Consider the following 17876-nt stretch of genomic DNA (forward strand, 5'->3'; position numbering starts at 1 on the left):
TCCTCCCACTGTAATACATCATCAGTGAAGCTCCTCCCACTGCAATTCCCCAATAAATGCTGTAAATTCCCATCAGCTACAAGTGAAGACGAGCATCAGAGCATCAGGAAGAGCTGAAATCTGCAAAGACTGAGTTTATTAAAGAGGACAGTGAGAACATGAGTGATCCAGAACCCTGCAGAATGAAACACACTGAAGATCCTGAAGAACAAAGAGGTTGGTGTTTATTCTTCATTCATTCATGATGCTGAAGAACATTCATGTTAGAAACATTCAAGAACTTCATCACATTAAGATAAACAGTTCAACTATGAAATGAGTACAGATTTTCAACAAATGGTCAGTAGAGGGAGGTTGGAGAAACTTTCACATTGATTGTCAACATCAGGTCAAATTATCTCCCTTAATTTACACTTATTTTATATCTGGTTCACCTTTTTTTTGCTACTATTTTAGCAAGATGTCAGACATCTTCTAATGTAGTTTACAACATTGGGTTTATGTACAGTGTGTATATATTTTACATTATTATTTTTATTATTATTGAAGCAGTAAACAGCAAACTATCAAGTAAATGAACTTTCCAGAATGGCTGACAGGGTTGTAATTATAATTTGAGCAAAAGCCATTTCATAGTATTATTTATTTTATAAATTTTATAAAATATTTTATAAATATTATTTTATTGTATTTCCACTAGAGTGTTCCCGTTTAGTGGGGTCCCAGCGCATCTCATGAGATTTATTTATTTGTGTTTTTTGTGGTATCATCCACACATGCACTGATAATATAACTGCAATAAAGTATTAGGCAAATTAGCGTTCACTTGTTAATATAGGATAATAATGTATTTTATTTCATTTATGCACCTATTGTTAAAAGAGCTATATAAATAAAAGTGACTTGACTTAACTAACATATCAGTAAAAAAAAAAAAAAAATGCAATCAAAGTGCCATGGTAGGTTAAACTAACTTTACTTAACATGTATTGAACATTTTAATTTCCTGTCATCTCTTTGAATATCTGAAAGCCAGGTTTTTGCTAATATGTGTCATTATTAGCAGAACACATTTTGGGGAAATTTATGTTGGTGCAGGATGATGTTTTCCCCTCTTTTCATCAGTCTTTTTAGTTTATGTGGCTGTTTTACATCATGTTTGACATTCTCATTGTGTTTTAAAGCAGTAAATTCTAGAATTCAAATAGCAAATTTTTTTCCCAGACTTTCAGATTTTTATCATTTCATAATTCACTATATTAAATTACACAAATATACGTTATGTACTTAATCTCATTTTGTTAACCAATGGCTTTGCTGCTGACCTTCAATTATCTAATTCGACCATACTAATAAGCAAAATTGCTTTAGATTAGATTTAGAAATAAGAGTGTTGAACCTCCTTCTCCTGTATCCTATTGTTCTTTAATCCAGAACGGTGGCAGCTGAAAGGTTTATTTGAGCGGCGCCCTCTACTGTACATTAAAGGAAATGCATATTTACTCCATTACAGTAATCTAGTCTAGAGGTCACGAAAACATGAACTAACTTTTGCATCAGAAACAGAGTTTAGCGATGTTTCTGAGGTGGAAAGATAAGTTGCTGTCTAATATAACGCCCAGGTCTTTAACTGTAGAGGATGGAGTTACAGGACATCCTTCCAAATGCTAATTGTATTCTACGAGATTCTGTGTACTGGTTTTTGGTCCAATAAGTAATACCTCTGTCTTAGCTGAATTTAATAGAATAAAATTACAGGTCATCCAATATTTTATATCTTTAACACATTCTGTTAAGTTAGACAGTTTAGAGAATTTATCTGGTCGTAATGAAATATATAACTGAGTATCATCGGCATAACAGTGGAAAATTAATTTCATGTTTTCTTAATAATATTACCAAGTGGCAGCATATATATTGAACATAGCAGAGGGCCGAACACAGAGCCACAATTCCAAGATGGCACGACAGCAGAGGTGTCTGCAGTTTAAACAGTCTATGAGGTGTATCATATCACCTACATCTACTCAGTTGAATAATTGATGGATGGTTACTGCCGTAATAATTGCATGTTTGATAATTGTTCAAACACGGCATACAATCCTATCTTTGGGGGCTGAGGAGTGTTTGTTTATACCTCCGGCAAGAAGCCAACATGTACTATACTCAAAGTTCCTGGTAAAGGGCTATGCCAGCGCCCCGTCCTCGTTGGACAAAGGCATGAGACACTCAACTAACCAGGGTCTCGCCCAGATAGCGGTGATGCTGCTGTTGGCGGGGGATATCGAGCTGAATCTGGGACCACATCCCTGGCTGTCTACTAACATGGATTCTATTGTTAGCCACACAGCACAACATCTTCAGTTAGCTCCACCTGTCAGTGGATCTACCAGTTAACTAACAAACTTAGCCTCTCAGCTGATTAATCCAGGGCTGAGGTTTGGGTTGGGGTCTGCGGCCTCGTTGTCCACGTTTTCCGGGGCTCTTCAATGTGACAGAGACGGTGCTTCTGATGACACGTCGTACTGGAAACTCACAACATTACTGTGTCTTGTCGTCTCCTATCTCCGGTACCCACCATCGTAATGGTACTGAGAATATGCCCCGGAGTAGTGAAGACCATCACAATAAGCACATGACAGCATCTTCGAACAGCAAAGCAGTGGATGGCCTGACATCGGAGGATAAGGGCACAGACTTTAAATCAACTTTTAGTAAGAAAGGTTTACATTTCCTACATCTTAATGTTAGAAGTCTACTACCTAAAATTGAGGAAATAAGACAATTGGTGAAACAATTAAAGATCGGGGTTATCTGTTTAACGGAAAGTTGGTTAGATGAAACTATAAGTGATGAGGAAATTGCCATTAATAATTACTGTATAGTTAGGAAGGACCGGAATAGAAAGGGGGGCGGGGTCTGTGTATATGTGCGCTCAGAAGTGGCTTTTATGTAGAAATGATATTGCTAGTGATTTAGAGATTGTTTGGATGGACATATGTTTACTAAAAACTAATCCCATTTTATTGGGGGGCTTTCTATAGACCACCAGGCCATTCTACTTTTTATGATAAGTTAGAACAAGTTCTCTTGAGACTATCAAACAAAATGAGCTCTGAGATGATTTTAATCGGGGATATGAACACAAATGTGTCAGGCTGTGGCCATCCTTACGGCAAAATACTGGAGGAACTGTGTCACTGTTTTGGTCTTGAACAGCTGGTAAAACAATCCACAAGAATAAGTAAGACTTGTGAGAGTATTATAGATCTGATCTTAGTATCAGACAAAACTAAAATATCTCAAAATGGTATTATTACTTACGGTATAAGTGACCATAATATAATTTTTTGCACAAGAAAAATTGGTAAAAAAAACTTTTACTCTCACAAGACTGTACTATCTAGATCATTTAAACATTACTCTCAGGAAACTTTTAGGATGCTGGTTGATGAGGTGGATTGGTCCCCTGTTGTCATCAACAAAGTGACCCCTCTTAGACAGACCAGAGTCAAACAGCGTTCTAGTGCATGGTTTGACAAAGTTATACATGATGCTATTAAAACCAGGGAAAAAGCACTTGTTATGTGGGTGTGTGGAGATGAACCCAATTGCAGACAGTAGTCACAGCAACACAGTTTATTGTACAAATAACAGGAAAAACAAAGCCCACACGGGGGCAAAACAAGACAAGACAGGACTACGAGTGACTAAACTAGACTATGACTCTGACAATTAACTAGACTATAAACAAACAGCAAAAACAGAACTTTCTCTAGACAATACTCTTGACAGGATACTCACAAGGTTTCACAATGAATAACACGCAATGTTAGACAATGTACCGACACAGTAGTGATGTTACGTATGACACTAAAGCTTCGATGCGCGTATCACACAAGCGACACAATTTCTAGTGAAGCCCCGTATCGGGGCGTGTATCGGTTTACTAGAGTCACGTGATCGATGACAAACGAAGCCTCACTTTCTGTCCAATCACGTGCGCGTTTCGCTTTGGGTGTCAGAAGGCTCGAACTCCAGATCTTATATAACGAGTCATTGTTGCCTCAGTCTGGTTGATGTGTTTGTGAGGAGAGTGTTGTACTTTGAAAGTTAATCAATATATTACATTTAAATAAGCAACATTTATTTTTCACTACTTAGGCTATTATTTTTTGTTGTTTTTTTGTCTTTTTGTTATTATAAAATCTTTGCATTTTTTGGTGATTTTAGGTCATTTGGTGTTGGTATTTGGGTTTAGGGGAGAGGGGATAGGGTGTTGGTGTTTGGTGAAGGGTTTGTATTTAGAGCAATGGCAACAGCCAAAAATAATAAATATAATTAAAAACTTGATCACCTTTCTGTCATTCCTACAGTTAAGCACTATCAGTAACAAGTGTCATAAGTGCATTTAATAACAGATGATCCTATCAGACAATGTCCTTATTCATTGTGTGTGTGTGTGTGTGTGTGTGTGTGTGTGTGTGTGTGTGTGTGTGTGTGTGTGTGTGTGGAGAGAGAGAGAGAGAGAGAGAGAGAGAGAGAGGCCTACATTAAATCTTGTTGAATCATATAAGCTTATATTATATTTTATTGTCACACTTTAATGGGAAAATGAATTTATTTAATGAACAAATCAAACACAAACATGTAAGGCTTTTATTTGTACACATAACATTGAAACTATGGAGTGTGTTGTGGAGAGCTTCTAACACAGGCTTCTGGCTGCTTTATTTTAAAGAAGCACCAGATGGCGCTGTTCACGACCAGTTCTCGACACTCTCGAAGCTTTGAATCTTTTCCCGGAACAGTCAGGAGAAAGCCTCAGTGATTCATGAGGCTTCATTTCCCCATCCCTACGACACAGGACAGAGAACATGAGGGGATTAAATAGGGAGCAAACTAATCAGGAACAGGTGAAAGCAACAATCTAATAATTACAAGATGAGATAACAAGGGGGCGGGTTAAGGTGACAAGACAACGCAAGCACACAGCCAAAACAAATGGCCATGTGCTTACACATAAAACATGGGCCTGTCATGATCCTGCCTCAAGACCAAGGAAAATCAGAGACAAGGCGGCAGAATCATGACAGCACTTCAAATTTTTCATAGAACTAAAAATCATGATGATTTTATTTTATATAAACAAGCAAGAAATAAGACTCAGGAACTTATTAGAGATGCTAAATCAACCCACTATAAGAATGATATATCAAATAATAAAGATAACCCAAAAAAGTTATGGAAGACCTTAAAGGAATTGGGGGCCGCTAAGACAAATACTATGAAACCAAGAAGCACAGGACTAACAATTAAGGGTGTCCTAAATTTCAATAAGAAAAAGGTTGCTAGTTATTTTAATATTTATTTCACTTCTATAGCAGAGCAGCTGGTCTCAAATCTTCAACCTTCCTATGGGTTTTTTAATATTGATAGGGTGAAATCATTCTACAATAAACTTGGAGCATTTCCTCATTTTCCTCCATTTTCATTTCCTCAACTCATTTTCCTTACCTAAGGTTGAGGTAGGGGAGATGAAAAAAAAGGCTATTACAGTTAGACTGCTCTAAGGGACCTGGGTTATCTCCTCGGTTTTTACGAGAGACCGCTGCCCAAATAGCCCCATACATCTTAACCTGTCTGTTGAAACTGGTGTTTTCCCTAATGACCTCAAGAGGGCCAAGGTAGTCCACCTTTTTAAAAAGGGAAACAGCCATGATCCCGGTAACTACAGACCAGTCTCTATTTTATGCACAGTATCAAAAATATTTGAAAGGTTGGTCAATGAGCAATTTAATGAATACATGAATAAAAGCAACTTCATGTTTAAATTCCAATCCGGATTCAGGAAGTCACATTCTACCGAATCATGCCTATTCTATTTATCTGACATCATACACAGGGAAATAGATAATGGAAATCTCTGCGGAATGGTGTTATTGGATCTTCAAAAGGCATTTGATACGGTGAACCATGACAGACTGATTGCCAAACTTGAGGCCTTAGGGGCAGTCAGACAGCGCCACCTGTAGATGGTTTAGATCTTACCTATCAGGGACGGAACAATTGGTGGTCTTAGGGGCAGTACTGTCAGACCCTTGTATAGTTGAATGTGGAGTTCCACAAGGAAGTATTCTCGGACCGTCCTTATTTTTAACATATATAAACAGTGTTGTGTGTAACGCGTTACAAAGTAACGCGTTACAGTAACGTAACTACTTTTTTGGGTAAAAAGTAGTGTAACGCGTTACTACTAAAAATTTGGTAACGAAACGTAGTTCCTTTTTCAATTCGCCGCAACGTTACTTTTGCCATGGATATATATGACAGCGACACTGCCTCAGCTGCGCACTTGAGAGAAGAGAACTGTTGAGAACTGAAGAAAACGATTTAAGGCCATTGCACACTGAGTCCGAAATTCGCATCCGAAATTTTCGCACGTTTAAAAAAACGTTATGTCAATCACGCTTGCACACTGTCTACGAAACTTTTGTCCGTAATAAAAAAATTCGGATCGGGTTCGATTTTCTGCGTTTTTCGCATCCACAGCCAGTATTTTGAGAGGTTTTTTCACAATTCAGAGCCACCGTACAACTAAAAATGAACGACAAAATCCACAATGGATTTAGCAGCCAATTCGATCACTAATCATGTATTATTTGGGTATAAAATATAACCTGTATACAGCTGTTCTATCTGCCCAGCGCTTCCGCCGCCCGCTTGCGTGTGTGTGTGTGTGTGTGTGTGTGTGTGTGTGTGCCCATACCTTATACTGCCAGTCTCTGTTCAGGATCGATTGGTTCACGGAAATTGGTGGTCTTGTTTTTAATATGTGGCTCCAGTATCGCTAGCAAAGCATCAAACTGTTCCACTGACATTCTGAGGTAAATTTTGAATCGCTCGGGATAATTTCGCAACTCCTTGAATACTGAAACTCTCCTTCCTCTCGGCGCAATCTCAGTATTGGGTGGACCCAATATTTCTTCTTTCTTTTTCTCTTTTTAAGAAGAAAGAGGGCAACAAAATCATCCCCACTGCTACCCTTGACGAATACATTTTGTATTTTTTGCGTTTTTTTTTCAGCAAAGGTTTAATAAATACGCATCGGACTCAGTGTGCAAGGTTTCTGTGCGTGACGAATTTTAAGGCTGACGAACACGAAAAAACGCATACGAAAATTTCGGACTCGGTGTGCAATGGCCTTTAGTTTCATATTTATGTTTAAATTAAATTAAATAAAAAAATTGCGTGTGGAGACATGATTTTGACCACTTTATTAAGTTTGTTTTTGTAGAAAACCTGTATTTAAAATGAATTTCGTTTTGTATTAATTGTATCTTAATTTTAATCAATGTTTTATCAACCAATTGGCTGATTTTAATAAGAAGTAAATTAAAGAAAACTATTTAGTTTCATATTTATGTTTAAATTAAATAAATAAATAAATAATTTAATCTATGTTGATTATATGAAAAGTGAAAAGCATGAGTAAGATCATAATTTTGTGCAATATATCGGGAGATAAATGGAGTGGGCAAACATGATTTAGACCACTTTATTAAGTTTGTTTTTGTAGAAAGACTTTCTTTAAAACGAATTTCGTTTTGTATTAATTGTATCTTAATTTTAATCAATGTTTTACCAACCAATTAATTGCCTGAATTTAATAAATAAGTAAATATGGCATGCAAAATAATCATGACGGCACCAGCGCGTGAACTGGAGCTCCTCTCCATACTGTAAATGAACCGAAACTCATAAGCTACTTGTCTCACAGACCTGAGAAATATATAGAAAGCTTGAATATGTGTACTTTTAAACAAAATATTTTTTTTTTCTCTCAAAATCTCTTTTTTTTCTACTCCCTTGATAGAGTGAGTCGTATGTCTGAAAACTAAGCTTATGTCTTCTATATCATTTTGTCCTATGTTATCAAGACGCGATTCGCACCGGTGTTAGAGAGCAGGGAAGCTTTATTGGCTGTTGCCGAAATTTAAAGTTCGGTGGATAGGGGAAGCGGAGCGGAGAGAAGTGGCGCGAGCACGCGGCTCATCGCGGAGTGTCGCACTCTACCCCATGATGCAGAGCCGGCTGAGAATAAAAGTTGCCGCACACAGCAGCGCCAATGAGAAGGACTTTTTTTCTTTTGAAATTGATACTATTTTTTATAATAAAGAGCACAAAATAATTACCTGTTATGTCCTCCATTATAACTTTATGTCTACATATTTAGGAACAGATATTGGGTTCTGCCCAAAGTCAAGCAACATAAAAGTAACGTAAAAGTAACGAGTAACGTAAAAAGTTACTTTCCAAACGGGGTAACTAAGTAAAGTAACGGATTACTTTTTTAAAAAGTAACGAGTAACGAGCAAACACTACTTTTTAAAAGTAACTTCCCCAACACTGTATATAAATGATATGGCAGACTCCTGTTCATGTGAACTATTTCTGTACGTGGATGACTCTGAACTTTTAATGTCTCATAAACAACAATCCACTCTAGAGAGTGTTGTGGAAATTCTTTCTAGACTTTAAACAATAATTGGAAGACAGCTGGAAATTTCAAAAGTTATAAAGATCTTTATTTCTTGCAAGAAAGGCCGTTCACACATCAGTCAGAGTCTGATATGAGAAGCGCACTGACTTCTCCTTTTTGCCCAGCTTATATACACAAAACTCATCACACTTATTCTAACACCCCATGGTTATACGCACACACTTACACACATATGTCATTAAAACAATTGAATATATATTTTCCAAATCAACACCTTTGCTCTTAGTGCAAGTGAGCTTATCCGTTTTAGAAAGAACAAACTGTTCGTTCTGCAAATGTCCTTGTCAACTCGTCTTCAGCTATGAGGAAGAAGATGATATCCAACTTGCAGTTTATTTAACACCATGTATGGTATAAGCTGGCTAGAGTAAATATTTCCACACCATGTATTGTATTATGCTGGCTGGAATAAAAATTTCTATTACAAGAGTAACCTGAGCTCTGAGCTATCTTCTGAAAACAACTGGCTGATTGACAATATGCTGTCTCTACATTTTGAAAAGACAGAGGCCATTCTGTTTGGCTCAAAATACAAATTGAATAGATGCTCGGAATTTAGGATTATTTTAAATGTTGTGGTCAGTACAAAAACGTCATTAAAATACCTGGGTTGCATCATAGAAAACAACTTAGATGGCAGGAAGTTGGCCAATAAGGTTCTGAGTAAAGTCACTGGGCTTACAAAGTTTTTAGCCAGAAATTCGACATTTTTAGATAGGTCAACAATGATCATTTTAGCTAACGCCTTAATTTTAAACCAGTTTGAATATGCACGCACTTCCTGGTTTGAAGGCCTAACAAAACGAATTAAAAGGAGGCTGCAAACAGCACAAAATAAATTAATAAGAGTAATTCTAAACATGGGCCATAGGTCTCATATAGGTAGGTCACAATTTGTTGAGCTTAACTGGCTTCCTGTTGAGTCACGTTTTATTATGTCAAGACTGACCATGACCCATAAAATATTGTATGGTAATGTCCCAAATTATTTGTTGTGTCTTATTACTAAGGTGAAGGACACACACACTATTTACACTCGTGGCAGTATATCAGACCTCTGTCCTTATGCATTCAAGACAGTGTTAGGGAAAGAAACATTTGCCTATATAGGGGCAGTTCAGTGGAACAAGTTAGATCGGCAAATTAAAGTGATTTCAAGCATGAACTCTTTTAAAAAGAGGATCAAGGACTGGTTATTAGAGAGGGTAGCGGAATAGAACCAGGGGCCAGTTACCGCTTATATTTTTGCTTATTTAAGAAAAATGTTTGTACAGTATGTTATGTCATTGATTATCACAAGTCTCTTGTCCTGATGTTATGTGTTGAGGACCACAATGGAAATAAGTCCTGGACTTTATTGTGTTTTTATCCTCTATTGTATTTGATGCCTTGTGTTTTATGTTTAAGGCATTCTTGATATAATTAAATAAATCAAATCAAATCAAGCCTTGAGGCACTCCATAATTTACTGACATTATCTTTGATTTTTCCTCATTTAAGTACACAAAATGGTAACGGCCTGATAGATACGATCTAAACCACCGTGATGCCTGTCCTTGAATACCGGTGTAATTTTGTAATCGATCTAAGAGTATTGTAATGTCAGTATAAATGGAAGACGCTAGTTACTTAGTGTTATGTTGTTCGACAATGTTAATCAAATCATAAGTGGTTCTATCTGTTAGTCCCTGGTTCTTTAAGGGGCAGGGTTTTAGTGGGGTCAAGTAACTAGAGCGAGTGGAGAGCTGGGAGCGGAAAGACAGAGTGCGTTTAACAGCAGAGACGGCACGTTATAGCTCTCCCTTCATGTTGTACGGCGTGGGTTACGGCCATAACAGTAACCCTGCAGTTCCTTAGAAGGAGGAAGAATCCGTCTGTTTACTTTTTAGTAGCGAAACGCTACAGGATTTTATGATATTTTCACTAAATAGTGCTGTAGCCTAAGTTTTTGCAGATGCACCCTACTTCGACAGTTCAGCAGAACAGTGTCTGCAAACGGCCATATTTGCATCTTTCTCTGAGACTCTAAAATGCTTCCACACCGTCGACATGTTTGCTGGATTCATAATTCACTCTATGCTGGTTGCCATTTGATCGCGTCATCAAAAGCGTCATTGTTCGGTAAAATTTATTCTGTCTTTTCACTTATTCGGCCGAATACCGAAAGTGCAGTTGTTGATATTTTCAGCCAAATAATTTCGGTAGCCGAACATTCAGTGCATCCTTAGAAAATGCAATCAAACTTTTTTCTTTCATTTCAGACCTGATGGAAGAGAGCGAGGAGAGTGAAGAACTGAGTGAAGTGAAGGAGGAGAGTGAAGAACTGAGTGAAGTGAAGGAGGAGAGTGAAGAACTGAGTGAAGTGGAGGAGGAGAGTGAAGAACTGAGTGAAGTGAAGGAGGAGAGTGAAGAACTGAGTGAAGTGAAGGAGGAGAGTGAAGAACCGAGTGAAGTGAAGGAGGAACATCATGTCAAACCTGGAGGAAAACCTTTGAGTCGCTCAAAGACTAAAAAGACATTTTTAAAGAAAAGACAAGCCAATAAATCTTTGACCTGCACTCAGTGTGGAAAGAGTCTCTCAACCAAACGAAGTCTTGAGATTCACATGAGGATCCACACAGGAGAGAAGCCGTTCACATGTGATCAATGTGGAAAGAGTTTCCCATACAAACAAAGTCTTGAGCTTCACATGAGGATCCACACCGGAGAGAAGCCATTCACATGTGATCAATGTGGCAAAACATTTCTTAGGGCATCACACCTGAAGTCACACCTGACAGTTCATATGAAGGAGAAGCCGCATTCATGTTCTGTGTGTGGAAAGAGTTTTTCAGTGCTGCAATATTTACATAAACATCAGAAAATTCACACTGGTGTAAGAGAGTACATGTGCTTTGAGTGTGAGAAGACTTTTACTTCAGGGAGAGATTTAAAACGGCACCAGAGAATTCACACTGGAGAAAAACCTTACAAGTGTTCACACTGTGACAAGAGATTCAGTCTGTCAGCACATCTGAAAAGACATGAGAGGATCCACACTGGAGAGAAGCCGCACAAGTGTTCACACTGTGACAAGAGATTCAGTCAGTCTTCATCTCTGAAAAAACATGAGAGGATCCACACTGGAGAAAAACCTTACAAGTGTTCACACTGTGACAAGAGATTCAGTCAGTATTCATCTCTGAAAAAACATGAGAGGATCCACACTGGAGAAGAACCTTACAAGTGTTCACACTGTGACAAGAGATTCAGTCAGTCTTCATCTCTGAAAAAACATGAGAGGATCCACACTGGAGAAAAACCTTACAAATGTTCACACTGTGACAAGAGATTCAGTCAGTCATCAAATCTGAGATCACATGAGAGGATCCACACTGGAGAGAAGCCGCACACGTGTGATCAGTGCAGGAAGAGTTTCTCTTTTAAAAGTCGCCTGAAGCTACACATGAAGATCCATGCAGTGGAGAAACCACATACGCAGTATTTAGTTTGATCAAACTTCAGCTGTGTTCCTGTAACTCTTTATCTCGTCTCTCTCTGCTGTGATCATGAAATACCGCAGTATGATGATAATCAACAGAAGACAAACAAGCCCGAAACTCACTGTTATTAAAACCATCACCACACACCAGCTATAAGTGGAGATCAGTGTTGCCAGACGTACGATAATTATCGTATTTATACGATAATTTTGACCTCTGTTCGATTTACGATCAATAATAATAAAAAAAATCCCATAATGTATGATAATTTCAGAATTATGTGACACTTCAAATGATGGTGGTTGTAATCATAGGGCTTCTATACTCATTGATCTAGCTGTGGATTCTACATCTACCGTGAGAAGAACCTGAACGTGGTGATACACATGTCTTTCATCTCATCTCACGTTATGTCTTCTCGGCCAATCATCGTGGAGAATGACTCTCTCATGAGCACAAGTTAATGTTCTTTTTGTATATTGTATACAAAGTTGTGTATCATTAACATGTCATCTCTGTATGTTTTGCAAGAAGAAGAAAAAAGTAAATAAAAAAGAAGAGAGTTCCTTCCGCTTAGGTAGGGCTGGGCGATATATCGCATGACGTATCGCCTGCGATAATTAATGCGATATGGCTCAGCTTGTCAGTTAACTACGGCTCTGTTGTAAATGCCGCTCCATCTGAAAGCAGGTGATGGCGATTTACTACTAATCAAGGAACCGGCTTTACTGACGAGATGCACCTAACAATGCCATGCGATATATCGCCCAGCCCTACGCTTAGGTCCGTTTTCTTCCAAGCCGATGTTGATATTTTAGCAAAAAAAGTCATTTTCATGTTGTGTCAAAAAGTTGTTGGTCAATAAATAGCTGTATTCTGTACGTTTGAATTGTTTACGATAATTTTCTTCCAAATACGATCATTTTGAGCTTCTGGTATAATACTTGGACATTTCCAACCTGGCAACACTGGTGGAGATGGAGTGATTTGACTTTGACTAACTTACACGTTTGGCCGAATCCCCTGTCAGAGAGATCTTCAACTTCCAACTCCGGCAGAGCTTCGACCGGATCCCGAGGGAGTCTGGAGATATTGAGTCCGAGTGGACCATGTTCTCCACCTCCATTGTCAACGCGGCCACTCTGAGCTGTGGCCGTAAGGTCTCCGGTGCCTGTCGAGGAATCCCCAAACCTGGTGGTGGACACCAGAAGTAAGGGATGCTGTAAAGCTGAACAAGGAGTCCTATCGGGCCTGGCTGGCGGGACTCCTGAGGCAGCTGACGGGTACCGGCAGGCCAAGCAGACTGCAGCCCGGGTGGTTGTGGAGGCAAAAAATCGGGCATGGGAGGAGTTCAGTGAGGCCATGGAGAAGGACTACCGGTCAGCCACAAAGAGATCCTGGCAAACCGTCCGGCGCCTCATGAGAGGGAAGCAGTGCCCTACCAATGCTGTTTTCAGTGTAGGTGGGCAGCTGTTGACCTCGGTAAATAACAGTCATAAACTCCTCGGTGGCAAGGCATCGAGGGTGGATGAGATCCGCCCCGAGTACCTCAAGTCTCTGGATGCTGTGGAGCTGTCTTGGCTGACACGCCTCTGCAACATTGCGTGGGGGTCGGGGACGGTACATTTGGACTGGCAGACCAGGGTGGATTTGAACCCTGATTCTTTTTAAGAAGGGGGACCGGAGGGTGTGCTCACACTATAGGGGGATCACACTTCTCAGCCTCCCCGGGAAAGTCTATGCCAGGGTACTGGAGAGGAGAATGCCGCCGATAGTAGAACCTCAGATTCAGGAGGAACAGTGCGGTTTTCGTCCCGGTCGTGGAACACTGGACCAGCTCTATACCCTCTCCAGGGTGCTGGAGGGTTCATAGGAGTTTGCCCAACCAATCCACATGTGCTTTGTGGATTTGGAGAAGGCATTCGACTGTGTCCTTCGTGGCATATTGTGGAGGGTGCTCTGTATGGGTATGGGGTTCGGGGCCCTTTGCTAAGGGCTATCCGGTCCCTGTACGACCGGAGCAGGAGCTTGGTTCGCATTGCCAGCAGTAAGTCAGACATGTTCCCGGTGCATGTTGGACTTTGGCAGGGCTGCCCTTTGTCACCGGTTCTGTTCATAATTTTTATGGATAGAATTTCTAGGCTCAGCCAGGGGCTGGAGGGTGTCAGGTTTGGGGACCACACGATTTCATCTCTGCTTTCTGCGGATGATGTTGTCATGCTGGCCCCATCAGACCAGGACCTTCAGCATGCATTGGGACGGTTTGCAGCCAAGTGTGAAGCGGCTGGGATGGGAATCAGCGCCTCTAAATCCAAGGCCATGGTTCTCATTTGGAAAAGGGTGGCTTGCCCACTTCAGGTTGGTGGAGAGTTTCTGCCTCAAGTGGAGGAGTTCAAGTATTTTGGGGTCTTTTTCACGAGTGAGGGAAGGATGGAACGGGAGATTGACAGACGGATCGGTGCAGCTTCTGCAGTAATGCAGTCAATGTACCGGTCTGTCGTGGTGAAGAAAGAGCTGAGCCGCAAGGCGCAGTTCCTACGTTCCCACTCTCACCTATGGTCATGAGCTGTGGGTCATGACCGAAAGGACAAGATCCCGGATACAGGCGGACAAAATGAGCTTTCTCCGCAGGGTGGCTGGGCAATCCCTTAGAGATAGGGTGAGAAGCTCGGTCACTCGGGAGGAGCTCAAAGTAGAGCCGCTGCTCCACATCGAGAGGGGCCAGCTGAGGTGCCTCGGGCATCTTTTCCGGATGCCTCCTGGACGCCTTCCCGGGAAGATGTTCCGGCCATGTCCTACCGGGAGGAGACCCCGGGGAAGACCTAGGACACACTGGAGGGTAGGGCTGTAGCAATACACTAATCTCACGATACGATACACGATATTCAGCTCACGATACAATATATATCATGATATTCAGCCAACGATACCATTCGATACGATTCGATGTAATACGATACACTTACATAATTTTCTGAAAGATTTAAAGGGGACAGAGTGATTCGGTGAGATCTTGTGAACTGAAAACTGAAAACATTAATTACAAAATATATGTCTCTGACTGGACAGAGAGTCTACAGCTTGCAAATACTGGACAAAATGAATCAAAGATGTGTTGAGAAAATTAGTTCCATTTATTGAAACAGTGCAAACTGTAGCTTACAAGCCTTTTAAAAGTAAATAAAATGCAGTATTGCAATTAACAATGGAGTTAAAAAGTGCAGCAAGTGACCTGTTCTGAACAGTTTCTTTGACAGCTTTTCTAGCTTGACACTGAACATATGAGGTAGCCAGTCTAGCCACCAGGTAAGTAAACATAGTACCATGGCTTTTCCAAAACATCCAACTATTCAAGTCACTAAGAAGAACATTTAAACATTTAACTTAAAATGTACCCGTCTTAGCCGAGTAGTTTAAGGCCTTTAGGCCTACAAGTATGTGAGGTAGCCAGTCTAGCCAGCAGAAAAGAAAAATAAATCATGGCAGCCAATAATTCAAGTCCATAGGAGCAACATTTAAGCCAACTTAAAAGTGTACCCATCTTAGCAGAGTAGCTTAAGGCCTTAAGTGAACACTAAACAGAAACTCTCCTCTCCACATAACTGCAGACCAAGTGATCTACATTGTCTTCAGATTTTTGTTCAGGAATAGAATCTGATCAACGTGCTCTGGGAGAAGTGCACTTCTCTGAGCAGTGATGATATCTCCGGTGGTGGAAAAGACCCTCTCTGAGGAAACACTAGTGCCAGGGACACAGAGGTACCTTTTAGCAAGTTGTGACAAGAGTGGATACTGATACGGGTACTCCTTCCACCAGACCAGTGGATCTTCTTTCACTTCCAGGAGATCTGCCTCCTTGTAGCGAGTCATCTGCTCCTTGGCCTCGTCCTCTTGGGTATTTGTCTTGGGTCGTGCTGCACCACCACTGTATCGTTCACCAAGAAGGGCAGCCAGTGGACAAGACGGCCTTGGATTCCTGGGTGGAGGACGCTGGCCATCAAATAAATAAACAATAAAAACAAAAAAGCATTATTTATAGTTATGCACATTCCATAATTCCTACACAGAGGTTCAGACAACACAGTGCGCTTCACTGGATAATGATGGGTGATACTGACCTTGACTGCTCTCTCCTTCCATAAATTGCTCTGCTTCATCTACAGCGTCTTCTTTAGAGCGTCTTCTTTACATCCCCTCATCATCAGCACGAGCATTTGCTGTCCCCTCTTCATCCACACTCCAAAGTGACTAAATTACTGAATTGAATTACTATATTTAAAATATGCCTTTAAACCTGTTAATGATTTGCCTTTTAAACTTTGAACAATGCATTATTTAGGCCTATGCTTACTCTCGCCAGGAGATGGCGGATAGGGTACAAGGCCAAAGGTTAAACCTAGCAGTACCATCACTGCCTTACCTCTGATGGCTGCATGCTCAGTCTTGCAGCCTCTACAATCAGTCCATCATAAACTTCCTGTCTTTCTTTGAATCTTGGATCCATCGCTGAACATGCATGAAGAGTTGCCTTGAGGTCAATGTACCTCTTCTGAAGATCTCCAGCCATGGCAGCCTTCATCTCTTTTATGACTGCAGATTCACCTTTGATCGGTTTCAGTCTGTTGATCAGTGTGTCCTGGAGGGGTGCGACGACTGACAGTGAGGGGGTCTTCTCCTTGGACATGTACTGTGTAGCCTCCTTCATGGGCTTCAGCGCGATGACTACTTCTTCAGCTGTTGTCACGTCTGACTCAGTCAGTGTGCACAGATACTTCTCGGTCTTCCTGACTTCACTCGAGAGCAGGGCTGTGCAGATGGCCGGTTGTTGCTCCACACACTAACCTGGTAACCACATCCGTCATCAGCTTGTGCTCTGGTAGTCGTAGAAGCCTCTGTTTCTCTTTCAGCATGTGGTTGGCTGTGGTGCTCCATCTGAAGAAATTCACAATGCGTCTCACCCTTCCCAGCAGGCGTGCGACTGCTGTGATTTTGAGGGCACGTTGTGCAGCCAGATTTAGTGTGTGAGCGTAGCATTTGAGATGAAGTGTGAATGCTGCCTTCTCAGCTGCGATTGTCATATTTGACACATTGTCAGTGACTATTACTGGATCCTTTTCTGTGATTCCCCTCTCAGATGTTCTGCCAGGTTGTGTCTGGTGTGGCTCTCGGGCAAGAGCTCCCATTCCTCATTGATAAAGTGGGCCGTGATGGTGACATATGCTTTAGTTCAATCAATCAATCAATTTTTATTTATATAGCGCCTTTACAACAACCAGAAAGGTGCACAAAGCGCTTTCCATTAAACACATAAAAAAGGCAGCAGGATATAAAAATAGCAAATTAAAGCTAATTTAAGCAGTTAAAACAAAGTAACTAACACAAAGACTAAAAACACAAAACAAGTGGTTACATGTTGAAAGCCTTCCTGAAAAGAAACGTTTTTAACTGCGATTTAAAAACACTAAACACAGTTACGTTACGAAGGGAAGTAGGTAAGGCATTCCACAAAGTAGGTCCCTGGATGGCAAAAGAGCGGCCTCCAAACTTTTTGCATCTAAACTTAGGGATAATCAAAGAAGTGTTCTGAGAGGAGCGGAGGGTTCTGGCAGGTTGGTATACAGTGACCAGCTCGGAAAGGTATGCCGGGGCCAGACCATTGATGGCCTTAAAAACAAACATCAGAACCTTATACTCCACCCTAAACCGTACCGGGAGCCAGTGAAGTGAGCAGAGGACGGGGGTGATGTGTGAATGTTTATGGGTATTGGTAAGGAGACGCGCTGCTGCGTTTTGAACCATCTGAAGACGGTTGAGAAGTGATTGGTTAAGCC

The 17876-nt window shown here is 40.7% G+C and overlaps 2 protein-coding genes across 2 annotated transcripts in view; both read left to right on the forward strand.

The window, feature by feature from the left end:
• The window catches only part of LOC309492462 (uncharacterized protein), a 195276-nt gene that overhangs the window by 31766 nt on the left and 145634 nt on the right, over positions 1–17876 (forward strand). The gene's annotated exons all lie outside the window — the stretch shown is intronic.
• Positions 7–16156, forward strand: LOC309508330 (uncharacterized protein; the record flags this gene model as incomplete). The annotated part of the gene is made up of 3 exons (XM_082182921.1): positions 7–216; positions 10825–11814; positions 16113–16156. The coding sequence occupies exons 1-3, from the start codon at positions 159–161 to the stop codon at positions 16154–16156; spliced, it is 1092 nt and encodes a 363-aa protein (XP_082039047.1). The 5' UTR covers positions 7–158.

The sequence above is a fragment of the Leuciscus leuciscus genome, assembly GCF_965113295.1.
Source record: "Leuciscus leuciscus genome assembly, chromosome: 1".
Taxonomy (NCBI): domain Eukaryota; kingdom Metazoa; phylum Chordata; class Actinopteri; order Cypriniformes; family Leuciscidae; genus Leuciscus; species Leuciscus leuciscus.